Source organism: Lactuca serriola, chromosome 8, assembly GCF_051521515.1.
Source record: "Lactuca serriola cultivar US96UC23 chromosome 8, Lser_US96UC23_V15, whole genome shotgun sequence".
Taxonomy (NCBI): Eukaryota; Viridiplantae; Streptophyta; class Magnoliopsida; order Asterales; family Asteraceae; genus Lactuca; species Lactuca serriola.
In genome coordinates this window covers 39,019,793-39,037,435 of record NC_136415.1, presented here as the reverse complement: position 1 = coordinate 39,037,435, position 17,643 = coordinate 39,019,793, and the positions used below count along the sequence as shown (strand labels likewise).

Here is a 17,643-nt window from a genome sequence, read left to right as displayed (position 1 = left end):
CTATACTATAAACTGACTAGGTACACTGCTTATAAGTGTATAGATAGTAAAAGTTTGTTAGGTTATAAATTTAAAGCTAGATAAGTATCAAAGTGCACATTAAAGCTTTTGATGTCGTTGTCAGGGAACGACTTATTTGGTTATTAGTTTAATTGCACTTAGTTATTCGATCCTTTTTGTGGGGTAAAAACCCAGAAAAAGTTTTTGGTTGCATTTGTTTATTTTAGTCTTTTTCTCTAAGACGCAACCACGTCGTGGTCTTGCTTCAGTTAAGTTTAAGTTTATTGATTTTTATTCCTTTTATGCGTTTTTGTTTTGTTTTTATTTTGTTTCAGTGATTTATGACCCAAGGATCTAAAATTCCTATTGTTCCTCCACTTCAAGACCCAGGATCCACTTTTCACAAGAAGAAAGATAAGAAAGCCAACGGGTCAACAAGCTGTTTTCAATCAGACAAAAAATTTAAAAGCTTCAAATGGACACCAGATAAAAAAGGAATTGGATACAAGCCAGAATCTTCTACTGAACGAAGTTCAGACGAGGAAGAGATAAAAGTTGAGGGTGAATAAATGGCGGATATAACGAGAATGACGATGGGAGACTATAAGAAGAGGATATGAGGAGAACATGGACCAGGTCTAGTTCCACCTGAGATACCAACCGAAAGAAGTTTTGAGATCAAAGTAGACATTCTATCAATGCTCAAGGACATACCTTTAGCCGGGAAAGAGTATGAAGATGCTTTCAAGAACATTGATGAGGTCAAAGACATTGCCACTACTTTCATGTCCCTAATGTGCAAAGGGAAACCGTTTTACTAAGGATGATTCTGGTCACATTTACCAGTGAAGCCAAGGTGTGTTTGAAATCTCTTGAACCAAGATCCATCACTACATGGACTACTCTTTGTGATGCTTTCATTGAGCAATTTAGTCCACCTTCGAAGATCTCAAAAATCAAAAAGAATATTTCTAACTTCTAACAAGAGTTGGGAGAATCATTATACGAATTGTGGGATATACAAGGGTTTGCTAAGAAGTTGCCCTCAACATGATTTGAATGTTCAACAAGAAGTTTCCATTTTCTATGATGAAGTGAATGTAACTACTAGACAACTTTTTGACTCTCAAGGGCCTATGACGAAGAAGGAGCCGACAACTATAAAAGAATTAATTGAAGAGTTTGCAAAGTACTCAGGAGAGTACCACAATCCACAAGATGATGTTACAAGGGGAAAAGGAGAAGGAGGGAACAAGAATATGGCTAGGATTTTGGCGAAGTTAGAAAACATGGATAGGCGAATGACCAAGTTAGATTAATCTATTCATGACATAAGAGTTGGGTGTGACAATTGTAGTGGTCCACACTTGACCAAGGATTGTGATTTGGATACAAATGGGAATAAGAAGGCACAAGTGTTCTATTCAAGTGGCGACAAGTATGATGAAGATTGGAGAAAGCCTAAGAAGGAGTGGTTATCATATGAAGAGTACAAAAACAGAAAGATGAAAGGTATAGACAAACCGAAAGAGGTTTCTGTTGGATTAGGTGTCTAAGCTCATAACTATAATTGGTATATAATTAAATTGATAGTAGCACAATCCTTTTGGGTTTCCCTCAAGACTAGCAACTAGACAGGATGATTTTAGAGAAAGAGGTTGATTTATAATTTGATTAATAAATTAAAATAATAATTTATTAATATATTATGAAATATATTAATTAGAAATAGTAATATTTAATCAGAAGTTAATTGGAATTAGTTTTGGGATTAAAGGAATTAATTAAAAGTGTAGGGACTGAAGTGTAATTGATCAATAGTTGAGCAAAATGCAATCTAGAACCCTCCATAAAGCCTTGGATGGTTTTCTTATGACCTAAGGGATTCTAGAATAATCCATGGTGGATAAACAGGAAGGTAGATAATTACCTAGTTTAAAATGATCTTGGATTAGGTCTTATCTAGGGTTTCTTTACTGCACTATATAAATAGCCTCAACCCTAGAATTTTCGGCCACATGTTCTTTTTAAGTGCTAGCCGAATTTTAGAGCATCTCTCCTCCTTCTCAATCATCTTCCATTGCTAGTGTTGGGTGTGGACCACTAGAGGCGTGGCATTTGTGACGCTTGCTCTCAAGGCTTCAACAACACAAGGATTTACATTGTTATTACAATACAACAATAAAGGTATGATTCTTCTAACACTAATTATGTATTTCGAAAATATGCTAGTATGCTAGGGTTTTTCTATTTTGTTGTTCAAGTTGTATTTTCAATTAGAGAAAACATAGATCAACAAATAGGGTTGCATGCACACATAGGAATTATATGTTTTGCATAATGCCCATTAGTTTCTACCAAAAAAAGCAACCAACACCTGAAAAGAAGATGGATTTCGAGTCGATACTTCATAGATTTATGGAAGCATCTAAAAAGAGGCATGATACTACTGATGCCAATGTAAGAAATCATCAAGCTTCCATCAAGAATATAGAGACTCAACTTAGGCAATTAACCACACATTTCAATGAAAGGTTACCACCCAAAAACCAAGACCAAAAGTCACAATTTCATGCTATGGTGATCTACACCGAAGAAGAGGTTCATTTTGAGCCAATAATGACCAATGAAGTAGCTACAAGTAAACCCAAGATGTGTTTGGAACAAGAAAAGCCTGAATCCAAAAGATAAAAAAGTGAAGTGTTCTCTGAAGCTTCACCACGTCGTGGTGAGCTCACCACGTCGTAGTCTCGAGTAAAAGAGAATTTTTCTCTTCAATCGTTTCATCCACCCTTACCTTTCCCATCTCGAGCAATCAAACACTCTCTGGAGCCCAAACAAAGGAAATTTATGGAACAAGTTCTTGATGGGTTTTATACAAACAATCCTATGTGTGCATGCAACCCTAGAGTTGGATCTATGTTATCACTATTAGTTATACAACATTATGAACACTTGAAGAACCCTAAAAGGCTTCTAGGAATTTCGAAATCCACAAGGAAATATGAAATACATACCTCTTGTTGTTATATTGTAATAACAACTTAAATCTTGAATTTTCTTGTCTTTGAAAGCAAGTACCACAAGTGTAGTACCTCTAATGGCTCACAAACACCAAGAGCAAATGGAGAGGCAAGAGAGAGAGAGAAGAGGTATGAAATTCATCCCTAGGAACCCTAGACAAGGCATGGACGAATTCTTATGGCCTTAGGGGTCTTTATATAGGTGTAGAGATTAGGGTTTCAGTCCTTATCCTTATCTAGTTGCTTGCCCACCAAGTAACCATAAGATAAGCCTTGAAAACCCTTATCCTTATCCTTTGGACGATTTCAAGGATATCTTATCCCTTGAATTCGTCCAACCCATATCAAGGATAATCATTACCCTATTTTGTAACTATCACACAATTACAATTCAGCCCCTCTTTTTTAATTAATTACACTTGATCACTAAATTCATTCTTAATTAATTTTTGACCAATATTAATTAAACAAATATGATTTCTCCTTTAATATATTATTCTTATAACATATTAATAAATCATAATAACCTCTTTCTCTATTATTTCTCCAGTCAAGTTGCTTTGGTGAAGGCAACCCAAAAGAACCATGCACAATCGGGTCAAGTATTTGACAAATATGGTTACGGGCTTAGACACTAATCCAACAGTTCTTTCACTTTCCATCAATGCCCCTTCTTAAAATCAATGGAGAAACTTACCAAGTTTGCAAAGGATGTAATGAGTAGTAGAAAGGAATTGGAAAAAGCCTCAACGATAGTTCTTAATGAGTTGTGTTTAGACTCGATTATCAAGGGATTACCAATTAATATGGGAGATCCAAGTCAACTAGCACTGCCTTGTGAATTTGGCAATTCAAGTTCTATGAATATCTCATTAATAGGAGATAACCGATAAAAAGACATTCGAAAACGGAGTCCGTATGTAGAAGTTATGAAGTTTACACGGTTGTTAACAGTGTAATCTTCTCATACTGTTAAATTTAAAATCGGTCGAGAATTAGCCAATGGAGTCAAAAGGAGAGTTGTAGATCTTGTCAATACCTATGTGTGGATATAAATAATGTAAAAAATGGAGCTCGTATGCGAATGTTACAGAATTTAGAAGTCGGAAGGGTGTTGTTGTGAAATGGGTGACGTGGCTTAATCTGGACCATTGCTTTCTCCCCACGCCTTGCCACCAGATGGTGACATGTGGCACCAACTCAATGATCTAGAGGCCCAAACTCGACGATTTTGTTAATTTTCCAGCCTATAAATAGGATGCAAGAGCACCCTATTTTCCTCACACCTTAACCGTTCTCTCTCTCTCTCTTTCTCTCTCTCTAACTTCTCTCTAAGCCTCTCCTAAATCCCTGGTAACTCCTAAATGCTAGAGGAAAGCCCCGAAGCGCTAGCAGGCTCCGATAAGAAGAGCTTTCGGCTAGGAATTTCTGCCCCCGTAGAGCCCGATTCCTTGCTAAACCCCCTGTAAGTTGAGTTATGCTTGTCGTACTTTAAGTATAACTTATGTTTAAGTTCATTATCGATATTATGAACCTATAAACAAGATTTATTGGTGATTCCAAGTCATTATACTGATTCATCTACTTACGGGGATGATGTCTAGGCTATGATTTAGTGAGGTGTTTAAAGTGGGATTTCCAAACAGTATACTTTGTATACCAAACGGACCCTACCTCCGATATGATCCTACCTGGTTGTTCCTTACTTGATTGATCATGAAAGTAGAATTTGATTTAATGATGAATCGAGACTAATAATTAGTCACAATAAATATTATACTAAGACTTAGCGATAATAATGTTATATTACGTCAAAGAAAAAGACAATTGCTAGAAGCGAAACGCTGCTCGAATTTCGAGTCGTCATTTTAACAAGTGAGTGCATAGTTACTTTCATCTTACACATAGATATGAAGTATTTAATATAAATTACGTGCTATGTGTGCATATTATCTGTGTTCTTGATATCTATGTTGGATGAAGAAATTATACATGTTTTATTCGATTTAAACTGTATACGTATTTTATACCTATAATTATGATGGGTAAAGATAGGTAGATTAGAGATGAGATTAGATGAGAGATGAAAGATAAGATGAATCATGAGAGATGAAATATGATATAGATAATGAGAGGTGAAAGATGATGAGAAGCGATAACCTAAGTTATGACCCAAACGATGGCCCAGTCATCTAGCAGAGTATAGATGACAACCACGTATTATTCTAGACAGTCCGGTGGAACACTAGCAGGCTCGTAACCTATAGGTGTTGTGAACAATGTGTTCACCAGATGTAATCTAAAAACCCTGGCAGCTGTGGACTTAGTGCCTCATAAACAAACATTGGAAGCTATGGACTTAGTGCCTTACAAATGAATGTTGGTAGCTATGGATTTAGTACCCTATAGATGAACATTGACAGTTGTGCTACAACCTATAGATGTTCTTGAACTAAATGTCCACCAAATCCTAGCAGCTACGCCTAAAGGATAATGTTGGCAGCTGTTCCTAATAGATGACATTGGCAACTATGGACTTAGTGCATGTTAGATAAACCCTGGAAGTGATAGACTTTGTGCCTATTCCTTAGGACAATCCTTAGGAATGAATAAATGAAGAATAGATGATTCTAAGGGTAGATCCTTAAGAATAAGGAAGATAATGGGGATGGGTAATTGGGTTAATTGTTGTATGATAAAACATAATAACTTTATTATTGTGGTTTGAAACCCTATGTACTCACCAGGTTTCCTAACCCGACCCACTCAGTTTACTTGTATCACTGGTATCGATACGAAGCTACATTACACTAAGAGATTAAAGGAGATGTAAATCACTAGTGTAAATGAATGTATGGTCTGTTTATGCTTATGTTTATGTATTGACGATGACATCCCAATGTTTTAATATAAACAAAAACACATTTCTTCGGAAATGCTTTGATAATATATTTATCATGTTTTCTGGGAACAAATTCCGCAATATTATTCTTTAAAATGAATACTCTGATTTTCAAATAAGCATAAATAAAATTTTTTAAAATGATCGTGAATTTGGGGATGTCACAGTTGGTATCAGAGCATTAGTTTAAGCGAACTAGGAATAAGGATTTATTTCTAGACTTAAACTTAGAATGCTAAGCGATGATCGTGAGGAGTGTGTCTAATATATTTTAGGAAGTACGCCTGAATAGAAACGAGCACTAGCTCATTTAGGGAAGATGCCTAAATTGCTTTATGTGTTAAATGATTTGTGATGTGTTATGATGTGATTATTTGATCGGATCTATGGTTTATTATCGACCAAATCTGGAAACTTTATGTGTTCAGATCTTTAAACTTTTAATTACGGTATTAGAACTGTTATGTAACTTTTCAGAGTAATAAGGAGTAATACGCCTCTAAACCTTCCTCTATCTATATTCTCATCTCGATACACCGAACGTCTGCTTTGGTGTATAGAATGTCATGATAAGGACTCGTAGCGGACTGAGCAAATGGAGGAAATGAGAAGGCTTAAGATAGTGGATGATACCTATTAGAAGATATCATGAGAGCAATATCTTGCCTTTAGAATACATCTAAATAGGTAATACCTCTGATACAGGAGAAGTACACATTCGATTGGCAGAAAGAAAGAAATTTTGGTATAATCCATGAAGTACACATTCGGATGGCGGATCACTCGACCACATACCCATGAGGAATCATTAAAGACTTACTAGTGAAGGTTGGAAAGTTTGTTTTCCCGGTCGACTTTGTGGTTCTCGATATGAAGGAGGATGAAGAACTTCCAATCATTTTAGGAACACTATTTTTGAGTACTACTAGAGCACTAGTTGGCATCCATGATTCAAAGCTCACACTTCGTGTGGAGATGATGCTATTACCTTTGAGATGAGTCCTAAAGTAATAATGAAGAGCCAAAAGATGAAGTGACAAATATGGATGCCATGGAAGAAGATTTTGATGAGCTAGTTGCATTTGAAAAGATGATGGAAGAAGAGCTTAAGGTTTAGGAGGAGCCTAATGTTGGAAAAAGTCAAATATTTAAAGCCAAGAGCCTCGATTCCCATGACTTTTGAGGTGTTTGCATTTACTACACCCATGGTTCAATAGGAAGAAGAAGTGGATGAAATGGAAGATAACTTGTATGAAGAAGTGGAGATAATCGATGAAGAAATGGGTGAAGAGTTGAAGGAGCCTATAATGGTCAAAATGAAAGAAGAAAAGGAAGGATCTAGGGAAGATGTCAAGAAGGTGAATAAGGAAAAGAAGCAAGGAAAAGGGGTGAAGCATAAGCATGAGGAAAGTACCGACAACAACAAGAAGAAGGAGAATTTGAAAAAGGCTTATAAGAGAAGGGTTCAAGTTTACAAATGCAAATGGAAGGAGAAAAAGGAGCAAAGGGAGATCCCACTCCCAACCATAATAACGTAGGATGGTAAGGAGTCTAGGTTATGACTCCTAAAAAAGAAGCGCTTTTTGGGAGGCAACCCGATTTTTAGTTTGCATTTTCTTTTCCTTTTGATATCTTCTTGTTTTTAGTTTTTAGTTTTTACTTTTAGCTTGACCACTTGATCATGTGTTTCTCTAGTCTTCTACATTTATTTTGTAGTAAAAATGAAGGATACTTGGAGGAGCTTAATGAATAAGAAGTCGTGCTATTTTTGAAGATCATAATCGAAGAACAAGTTCTTGAATAAGTGTGGGGTTCCCACATGATGAAGAGAAAAGCATTTTGAAGCATATTTACTAACAGGAAGATTTGGAATGGTCTTACACATTACGAAGATTCGATACATTACCTTTTATGTTATAAGATTCTCTTAGAAGACACTACGTCATGGCATCCTTAAACCACATCGAGGTGATTTTAAAATTAGCGAAAATTACGACTTCGAGCATTATACCACGTTGTGGAGTTGCTTTCCCGCAATGTGGGAGAGGTCCTACGTATTTTTCAAGATTGGTTCTTTGATTTCATACGATCCGGAAGATTTGCGTTCAAAAGAGAATAGTCCAGAAGTACTATTTCCAACCATTATACGAGAAGTCCAAGCTTTACAACATAGGTTTCAAAATATGATCTCGCCACTACTCCCCAAGGGGAGTATGTTCCAATTCTTCCTATTTAAATTTATGTTATTTAATTGTTTTAGCATGCAATGGGGACATTGCATTATTTAAGTGTGGGGTAGGGGGTTGAATGTACGAAAACAAGCTTACTGAAAAAAAATGAAAAAATGATTAGGATTTAAAAATTATTAGAAAGATTTGAATGAATAATCTAAATTGAATGTAGTTAAAAAAAAATTATGTTGAGATCTAGGTTTGTAACACCCTATTTCAGGTAGTTTCATAATTCAGGACCGTGACTCGAACATCAAGTATCAGAAGGCTTTTGGCCTCGGGATGGAGAGGCTTAGGCCCATTTGGTGGTGGATAATGTAGGTTGTGGGTACCAAGTGTTTGTTTTATGTTTTGGAGCCTATGGGTATAACGGTAAAATGATGGTGTGGGCTTTTCATGAATTTTGGATTTAAGTTCGGAAAGTTTTAAGGAAAAGAAGAGTTTATAGGATTGTAGAGATTTTCGTTTCCTTTTCGTAGATATAAGGAACATCGAAATCGAAACTAGAACGAAGAAGTTATGGCATTTGGAAGATAGGTGGGCTATGGGGTAGTCTAGTACGTTGGGCGTACTGTACCAAGTGATCACGGATGATCCTTGGAGTATGATGGGCATACCAAACGTCAGATGTTATTCATCTGCATGGGAGCTAAATCTAAGGGGAGGGGGCAGATATCAACATTCTATCGTCTCCTGATCATCTATCATTATGTTGCAACTCATGATACGTTGATTGTTTCCGTTGCTCTTACTCTTTCTACTGCTGATAACCAAAAATGGGAAGAGTCATACACCTTCTCAGGGGGAGCATTCATTAAAACTGAAGAATTCTTTGAATATTAGTTTTAACATCATCGGATAGGGGGAAATTGTAAGGTCACACCTTATGATCTAATGAGTCAAACACATTACACACTGACCACCAGCGCCAGCGCCAATGCTAGCTCCAGTATGATCAGGGTCAACTTGAAGTCCATGATCTTGGTGATCATTATATATTAGGAAGATATCATTTGTATATTAGGAAGTTATACTCTGTATATATATAATAGATATCTGATCCATAATCTTTCTGATTAGGATCATACCTTTACTTAGATAGGTATACAGTCCCAAAATAGTGGGATCTTTGTTATTCTATAATAGTATATAATCAACATTAGGGTTTCACCCTAATGCACGACTTGGTGTCGTTAATGTCTTGGTGACCGTCTTGGTGACCTGTTCTCTTTGTGAGAACATTCATTCTTAGTGAAAGTATCTTTTTGATAATCTTGTTCTTTGTTCTTTGTTCTTTGTTTTTTCTTTGTTCTTTGATTATTGTTTATACTTGAGTGTATCCGATCGATACAAACCTTCACCCTTCAAACTGGAAGTACCTGATACATAAACTTAAACCGTAAGCACAAAGTTTAGTAAGTTCCCCAAATACCATATATCATACCTCAATCACTTATATCATACTAAAACATGCAATGGGTTTATTTCACCCCTGAGTCCCTTCCGACTCATTCAATATCTTTCAACCGGTACGAGTCTATCTTACATCTACAGCTAAGCATACAATCATACTATCAAGAGTCACAAAGATAGCAAGCACACACATACACACACACACACACACACATATATATATATATATATATATATATATATATATCGGTAAGTGTCACAAAGATCACTACTATTCTACAATATCATAATCCAGTGGGCCGACATTGGTACCTTCAACGCACAAGTACAATGCGGAAACTCACCTCAGTCTGAAGATAGACAAATCACAATCTCGGGCTGTTGCTACCACGACTCCTCACATTGAGCAAATCCAAACTAACTTTAATAAATAAACAGGGTAATAACCACAACTAAAATCCCAAATCACAATCCCTCTCACAAAGGGTAAAAGACCCTTTTACCCTTCCTACCCTAGTCCTAACAAGTCATGACCCAAGCCCATAAGACTTAAGGCCCAAGAAATGGCCCAAAAGGCTTCTGGTGAGTACACTAAGTGTACCACCTTATTACACCCAACATACAAGCTTACACAACAAGGGAAAACGGGGGCTGAATGCATTACGCTGAGCGTATGCATACGTACGCCCATTATACTCCCCTGATGGCCAAATGTCACATTAAGCTCTTAATAGCTTACATCCAAACATCCAAAACAAAGATCTTGCTCAAAGGAAACGTCTTAAATGATAAAGTCATCAACTTGATGTTTTTGCATGACTCAACAAGGCACCCAACACCCATTTCTAACACTCTAACTTCACATTATGACCATCAACCCGTGCATGGTTGAGCTAAATCCATCAAGATGCCATTTTTATAAACAAGGGACCTCAAAAATATCAAAAATATACTATTCTAAACTTCTGGAGTAACTTATACTCACATGAATCAACTTAAGGGACTAAAATATGTCAAAAACCCTAAACTAACTAGATCCAAGAGATGATTCAACAAGGTTGACACTTTATACCTCCAAGAGGATGATCAAGGTGAATAGAGTCTGGATCCACAAGCTTCTAATCAACAAGGGCTTCTCCAAAGGGTTTTTCCTTCTTCAAGATGCATCAAACACACAGAAAAACACGCACAAGGCTCAATATTCTCTCAAAAGGGATTAGGGTTTCGTGGGAACTGCTTTGGGATAAAGGAAGATGATGATAGAAGGGGCCTTGAGGTTATAAAGTGCTTAAATAAAGTCCAAACCCTTAATTTTAGAGATTTCCATAGCTCGACTACGCTTGCATAACTACGAAACTATAGCAAAAAAACCCTGCAAATAAACAAAACTCATGTGGCTAAAGGAGTGCGAAAAAAAATTATAAGGACTAAACATTGAAATATATTGCAGGGATGTAAGGGGAGTAATTTGAAAATTTTCTATTAGGTACAGACTATTCTTGTATATTTTTTAAACATATAGACCGTTTCTACAAAAAAAAATCTGCATAATGACTTTTCTGTATATTACAAATGAAAATTTTTGTAATTTATTTTCTATATATGACCAAACTTACCAACATACAGAAATCTTAAACATAGGGACTATTTATGTACAAAAAAACCCTCACATGGACCTTTTCTGTGCATTTCAAAATTGCAGGTGATAAATGTGCCAATATCCAAAAATAATCCAAACTTTTTATTATATATATGAGGAGCAGGTATATATTACGATCATCATCAACCATCATCTAGTTAAAGATCTTCAAATACTTTTGCAACTACAGGCATTATCTCTTTCACCAGGAGCCTTCTTGATCTATTAACATTGAGCAAACACAAGTAAATATGATCCTTAAGTTCTTCCATTTGTTCCTTGAAGCGACTCTCATGGACTCCAAACTCCCTCAGTACTTCCTCTAACACATCGGACTTTAGGTTTTCTACACATTTACTAGCCATTGTCCTCCCGAATTCGACTTCATTGTGTAATTTTCGTACAAGCGAACCTATCGTATCAAAGTCCTTGATCAATGTGTAAATCCCTTTTGCAGCCACATCTAGTAACAAACCAACTCTCTTAAGCTCGCTCGTTTTGAGACCTTTCTTGGTTGTGTTTGCCTTCCTAGTTAAACCCAAAAAACAAGAGATCAACCCTGCAGATACTACGATCCCAATCAACCCATGAAATGCAAGAACAAGCAGTGCAACTGCTAACACTGTATACGAAGCTACAAGAGCACAACCCATGGCTTTTTTCATACACATGATGAGTGCTCGCTTTCTTTTTAACCTTACCTGATTTGTGGTTAACCTCTTCAGCAAGAGTTTAAGGTGGTTGTTGATTTTGGGGAACATTTCTAGGCTGAAATCCGATAGAGGGTTCTCCAAAGACGAATACAAGGCGAGTTCTTTGTATATTCTAGTGCGTTGACCACTTTTTGGAACCTTTTCGGAAAGCTTTATGATCCTTGCGATGCTAAGACGATTAACATTTTCTTGATGGATAGAGTGCAGAAGTTTTTCACATATCTTCCATGATTCTGAACCAGCATCGAAGAAGTCAAGGAGTAGGCAGTGATCAATATCATAGGTATTGGCTAGGTTATCCATGGCTTCCTTTTGTGGTTCAGCTAGTATGTCACATTGATGAATATAATGATCACGAATAGAGGATGAAGATGAATATGATTCATTTTCGAAGCCTATGTAGCTTTCCATTTTGTCGCAAATCTCCATGTATGATTTCGTCCTAAATGCCTCCAGATACTCTTTGCTAACATCCGTCTCACTGACAAAGCTACTCGCAAGTTGTTTCTTGTTTCTACCTGAAAGAGCCAATCATGGCAAACTTTAAGTAATTGTAGATCAAAACCCGTATGTGTTTATGTTAAATATTAAAGAATAGGTGACCAAATCTGCTTATTTAAAGTGCTATACACAAAATTGAAATACATATATAAACCATGTACATACATTTTCGAACACAAGATGCACATAAATCGTCGACGATGATGATGGATATTACATATGGGAACTTACTTGTGAATTTAAAGGGAAATTTGAACTTGGAGACAATCATGTTCTTCAGCATGGAAGTGAGCATGCAAACAGATTTCAAGAAAATTAATAAAGCTTGCACTTGAAAGCCATCGTGTGCATTTATAGGCTTGCCAATAACAAACAGGTGGAAAGTTGTTTGTTTCTTTTACACGTTTGCTTCCATCTTACGCTACCTCTCACTAAGATGAAACATAGGAACAGAATATATATATAAACATACGTTCACGTACACGTATAAAATACATGTGAATCGATTTTATAGGTATAAGTTTATTTCATGTGGGAAAACTCGGATAGAGTTGTATACATTATTGAGAAAGGGTCCAAAACTTGTATTTTATTTAAATCAATATTAATTGAATTGCTTTATAGTATACCTATTGGATAGGATAGGATAATCATTGTACTTAACAATCCGATAATATTTTTTTGCAACATTCCAAGATGTTGGTTTACTTTTGGACAAGCTTCATTTTCTTTGCTTAATTAATGCTTATACCGAACCTTAACATCATCATATTCATAATTTACGGAAAAAAGTAAGACTTTAACATTACATAACTAAAACATGTCTTTTTGTAAGAGGATTATCCTTAAAAACAGATTTTTTTTTCTAGAAAAAGAAACTCTCCAAGGGACAATAACCTGCATATGTATCCAAGAAAATAACAAGTTAAGCCACGTGCCCCTCTTCTTGGTATGGTACTACTGAGACTTTTGGGAAGATGCTAAAAAAATTAGTGGTTGTAATCAAACGGACATGTTTCCTTCGATAATTATCCTTAATATTCGCAATTAGATATGTAAGTTATACAATGATGATTCATAAAGTTAAATATGAATTTTTGTCATCTTAATACATCATATATGTATAATGAATAACAATAACAAATCATTAGACATTTTAAACTAATTTAGCATGATAGTGATGCTGTGAATCTTTGAATATCAAAACTTGTCTTGATAGTTAATTCGTATGTGAATAATCAATAAAAACACTTTTATATATATATATATATATATATATATATATATATATATATATATATATATATATATATATATATATATATATATATATATATATATATATATATATATATACTTTCTTGTAGTTGGACAACTTCTAAAAACTCCGTTTTGCCCATGATGTTAAGGTTTGTTATCTCTCTCTCTCTCTCTCTCTCTCTCCTCCCAGTGGTGGGTAACGTGGGATAGAAGCAAACGTGTGATTAAGCTAACACCTCAGGAACTGGTTTCTTGTTGTTAGCTTATAAATACAAATGATGGCCTTCGAGTGCAAGCTTTAAATTCTTTTAATTTCCAAATTAAATATGTTCCCAGGCTATCAGAGAATATGAAGTTTTCCGGGATCAAGTTATCTTTCATGAGGTTCATAGGTATGTTTCCATGTCTTCATCATCATCAATCTTTAATTTTTCTTTTGTGACCTTTAATTCTTTTCAAGTGTTTTCACAAAACTTCAAGAATACGCAATTCATGGTTCTATTCGCCATATGATCCAAAACTCTCATTTATTTAAAGTAGACATGTTTCATTTTTCTTTCAGGTAAACACATGAATAAACAATCCCCAGGAAGTTTTGGCAAAGAGATATTGGATGTTAACGAGGAATATATGAAGGCATTTAGAACACAATCATACCTAGATATCTGCGATAAAGTTCAAAACCACATAACATTCGATAATGGATCCTCTTCATCATCCATTCACACTCATTACATCCATCTATGTGATATCTTTCTCGAACCACAAACTGAAGCCATAGCCAAACTTGCCAAAACCTTCAATCTCCATCATCTACTCCTTGATTTCTTTGAATCTGGATTACAAGCATGGATCATATGTGAAGAACTTCTCGAATCCATCCATCAAGTCAACACAAACCATCATAAAGTCAAAAGGCTCATCAAGCTAGCTCAAAGGGTCCCAAGTAGCACAAAAGTATACGAAGAACTCGCTTCATATTCATCCATGGTGAACCCTCTATCCGATTTCACCCCAGAAAAGTTTCCCAAAATACACATCAACCATAAACACTTACTAAACAAGTTAACAACAAACCACACAAGGATTACAAGAAAGAGAAAGGTTCTCATATGTTTGAAAAAATGTGGAGGCTTTGCTCTCATAGCTTCATATACGGTTTTAGCCATCACACTGATAGTTCTCGCATGCCATGGTTTAGTTGTGACATTAGCATCCCCGGGTTTAATCGCGTGTTTCTTAGGCCTATTCAAGACTAAAAAAGGGCTTAAAACAAGTGAGCTCAAAAGGGTTGGATCACAAATGGATGTTGCAGCAAAAGGTATTTACACATTGATTAAAGATCTTGATACAATGTGTTGGCTTGTTGGAAGATTACATGATGAAGTTGAATTTGGAAAGGTGATTGCTCGAAAATGTGTTGGAAGAAAGTTTGATTTGTTGGAGGAAGTGATGAGGGAATTTAGGGTTCATGATAGTTGCTTCTTGGAACAAAAGGAAGAGCTTGAAGATCATATTTACTTATGTTTGCTTAATGTTAATAGATCAAGGCGACTCCTAGTAGATAAAATAATGCCCACATCACAGAATTGAAATGCTACGAATCTTGAAAATGTGAAGAAAAGTGATAAAAAGAAAAAGGGAACATATTTGTTACATATAGAAAGCATATTTATTGTAATTCTAATCTTTATTAAAGAATCATAAAGGTACAATAGTTAAAGATTTGGAAATGTTAAAACTTAAAACTGTCTAAGCTTCTTGTATTCTTCTAAGGTTATGAATGAATCTTTGGCCTTGATCCAATCGGTTGGTTTTGGCATAAGAATAGCAATGAATCCTTCTCGATCTGCCTGCATTTGAGCAAAATTCAGGGATTAAATTTAAATAAGAATCTTGAAATCAAGTTTTTATCTTTTTGTTTTTTGTATGTAAAAGATTTATCAGTTATAACTAAATAATGTATAGAGTAAACTTACAGATGAATTCAGCAACTCTGGCTGCTTTATTAACCTCTCATTTACTTCCAACAAAGAGCCTTTTATACAACATCTGTCAAATATAATTTCCCACTTTAAAATCCCCAAAAAATAATTTCAGGATTCAACACAAAAGATTTGATCTTTAATGAATAAAACAAAGTTACCTCACAATATAGAAACCATTGTTGGTGCATACTTTACATAAGGCTGTATTGGACTCGAAATGTTGTGCATTCTGTAAAAAAAGAAACCAAAATAGTTGATTTAAGAAAAATCTTAGCTAGAAAAAGGATTGAGAAAAGGTTGAATGACGGATGTACCCTTTTGCGTTTCCCTGTGACCTTGATCTCACTTCTATTGGATTTTCCAACATTGAAATCCACAGAAGTGATTCCTCCTTCATCCTTGAAGGCCACATGACCAGAAGCTAATCCAATAACACATAACCTTTATTCAGAAAACAAGAAAGGGAAACTGTCAATGTTATAAAGTATAAACAACTTTCAGTTAGTTGTAGTTTCTGAATCAATAATTCAAATCTTATCATCTATTTTGAAGATTCATACCCATTTGCATGGCGATAAATATATTGATCATGCTCAGGCTTCATAAAATCTAATCAAAACACAAGAATATAACCAAACACAATGTTAGAAAAAGGGATAAGAGTAATTTGATCTACATTTGACAATTTATAGTCAAAAACTTCAAATTTGATACACACATTTGAGTATTTGAGCATTCAGATTAAATTAGCTAACTTTTAACTTCAAATTTGATAGTAGTAATTATATGTATCAAAAAGTTTCTCTTGAATTCGAATATGAAAATAAAACTAGATTATACTCTGTAGAATCATAGGTTGTTATTTCTAGGGCGGAAGGAGAAGGAGCCGTTAATCAAATTAACGAAATTAAAGGCATTGGTTGGTGAAATTACATACCAGGAGCGAAGTAAGTGACGAAATTGAATTCAATTGCAGAAGGAGGAGAGAGGGGGAGATCATTGACGTTTGGCAACAAAAGCTCATGCAGCTCTTTTTCTCCATCGTCTCCTTCACCATCAATGGCTACCAAGTTGTCTTTAACAACTGCCGGGACTTGCGATTCTTGATTGGCAGCAGGGTCGGGATTTAGGGTTGTCATTTGAACTAAATTGGAATCGGAAATTAACGGCTAACCTAGCAACAAGATTCCCTCCGATTTGTTTGACGACACCCAAATCCCAATCGATACCTGGACCTGGTTCTTCACCGTGGATCGAACTGTGTTGCTTTCTTTCATCAAGGCGTGATGCTTAATTAAGATTTCGGCATTTGGGCCAAGATACCAAATTTGGGTCCAAAATAAAATATAGCCCCAAATCCAAAATGTACATGTCTTTGATTGTATTTGCTATGAGAAGTTAAATATATCTATCCTCTTATAATTTTTAAAATTTTAAACGATGAAAGATGATAAGAAGAAAAAAATAAAAAGGTATTTGATTTCTTATTTGCTATTTAGTGTATGTGAGAAGATGGTAAGAAGAAGAAAAATAAGAGAGTATTTGATTTCTCATTTGTTATTTAGGGTTACTGGTAACCAGATTTTACTTTTGTTTTATTTTATTTTTTTTAATTTTTTTTGAAGGTTTAGCTATTAACTTTTTTTTATTATGGATTTTTGTGTTCTTTTCAATACATAGTTCTAAAAATGGATTCAATTATCCACTGTGGTTCTTCATTTTTGCGAGGATAATGGAGGAAACTCATTTTTGGATAAAATACTAAAACACCGAAGTACATCATATACCATTTTATGACCGACTCCTAATTGAAACCATCAGGACTCGAACACAAAGCCTTCTATATGTAGAGCCCAGCATGGGGAGGGGACGTTGAGGGATGCAGAATGGACAGCTACATTGTTATAATATTTTTTAAAATTTATTGTTCAGAGTATCCATGTTAACAATTACTTTATTCAGATGATAATGTA

General features: G+C 35.3%; 3 protein-coding genes and 1 non-coding gene across 4 annotated transcripts; 1 reads left to right on the top strand and 3 right to left on the bottom strand.

Moving 5' to 3' along the window:
- Positions 1 to 952: 952 nt before the first annotated feature.
- Positions 953 to 1,057, bottom strand: LOC145071566 (small nucleolar RNA R71). Its single transcript, XR_013690573.1, has one exon. It is a non-coding gene; the product is annotated as a small nucleolar RNA R71 (small nucleolar RNA).
- Positions 1,058 to 11,145: 10,088 nt separating this feature from the next.
- Positions 11,146 to 12,433, bottom strand: LOC145069707 (UPF0496 protein At1g20180-like). The gene has a single exon (XM_079016659.1). The coding sequence runs from the start codon at positions 12,348 to 12,350 to the stop codon at positions 11,367 to 11,369; it is 984 nt and encodes a 327-aa protein (XP_078872785.1). The 5' UTR covers positions 12,351 to 12,433; the 3' UTR covers positions 11,146 to 11,366.
- A 1,409-nt stretch (positions 12,434 to 13,842) lies between these two features.
- LOC145070661 (UPF0496 protein At1g20180-like) lies at positions 13,843 to 15,275 on the top strand. The gene is made up of 2 exons (XM_079017614.1): positions 13,843 to 14,074; positions 14,245 to 15,275. The coding sequence occupies exons 1-2, from the start codon at positions 14,032 to 14,034 to the stop codon at positions 15,273 to 15,275; spliced, it is 1,074 nt and encodes a 357-aa protein (XP_078873740.1). The 5' UTR covers positions 13,843 to 14,031.
- Positions 15,276 to 15,310: 35 nt separating this feature from the next.
- On the bottom strand, positions 15,311 to 16,946 carry LOC145070664 (Single hybrid motif superfamily protein). The gene is made up of 6 exons (XM_079017615.1): positions 16,608 to 16,946; positions 16,231 to 16,279; positions 15,985 to 16,111; positions 15,829 to 15,899; positions 15,662 to 15,734; positions 15,311 to 15,535 (listed from the first exon to the last, which is right to left on the bottom strand). The coding sequence occupies exons 1-6, from the start codon at positions 16,807 to 16,809 to the stop codon at positions 15,425 to 15,427; spliced, it is 633 nt and encodes a 210-aa protein (XP_078873741.1). The 5' UTR covers positions 16,810 to 16,946; the 3' UTR covers positions 15,311 to 15,424.
- Between the last annotated feature and the right edge of the window lie 697 nt (positions 16,947 to 17,643).

Excerpts from the sequence above, each read along its gene's own strand:
- LOC145070661 (XM_079017614.1), top strand. The coding sequence starts at position 14,032 with ATGAAGTTTTCCGGGATCAAGTTATCTTTCATGAGGTTCATAG. Across the intron at positions 14,075-14,244 it reads ATCTTTCATGAGGTTCATAG|GTAAACACATGAATAAACAA; the intron begins GTATGTTTCCAT and ends TTTTTCTTTCAG.
- LOC145069707 (XM_079016659.1), bottom strand. The coding sequence starts at position 12,350 with ATGGAGATTTGCGACAAAATGGAAAGCTACATAGGCTTCGAAAATGAA.
- LOC145070664 (XM_079017615.1), bottom strand. The coding sequence starts at position 16,809 with ATGACAACCCTAAATCCCGACCCTGCTGCCAATCAAGAATCGCAAGTC. Across the intron at positions 16,280-16,607 it reads CGTCACTTACTTCGCTCCTG|ATTTTATGAAGCCTGAGCAT; the intron begins GTATGTAATTTC and ends TGTTTTGATTAG. Across the intron at positions 16,112-16,230 it reads ATTTATCGCCATGCAAATGG|GTTATGTGTTATTGGATTAG; the intron begins GTATGAATCTTC and ends TTCTGAATAAAG.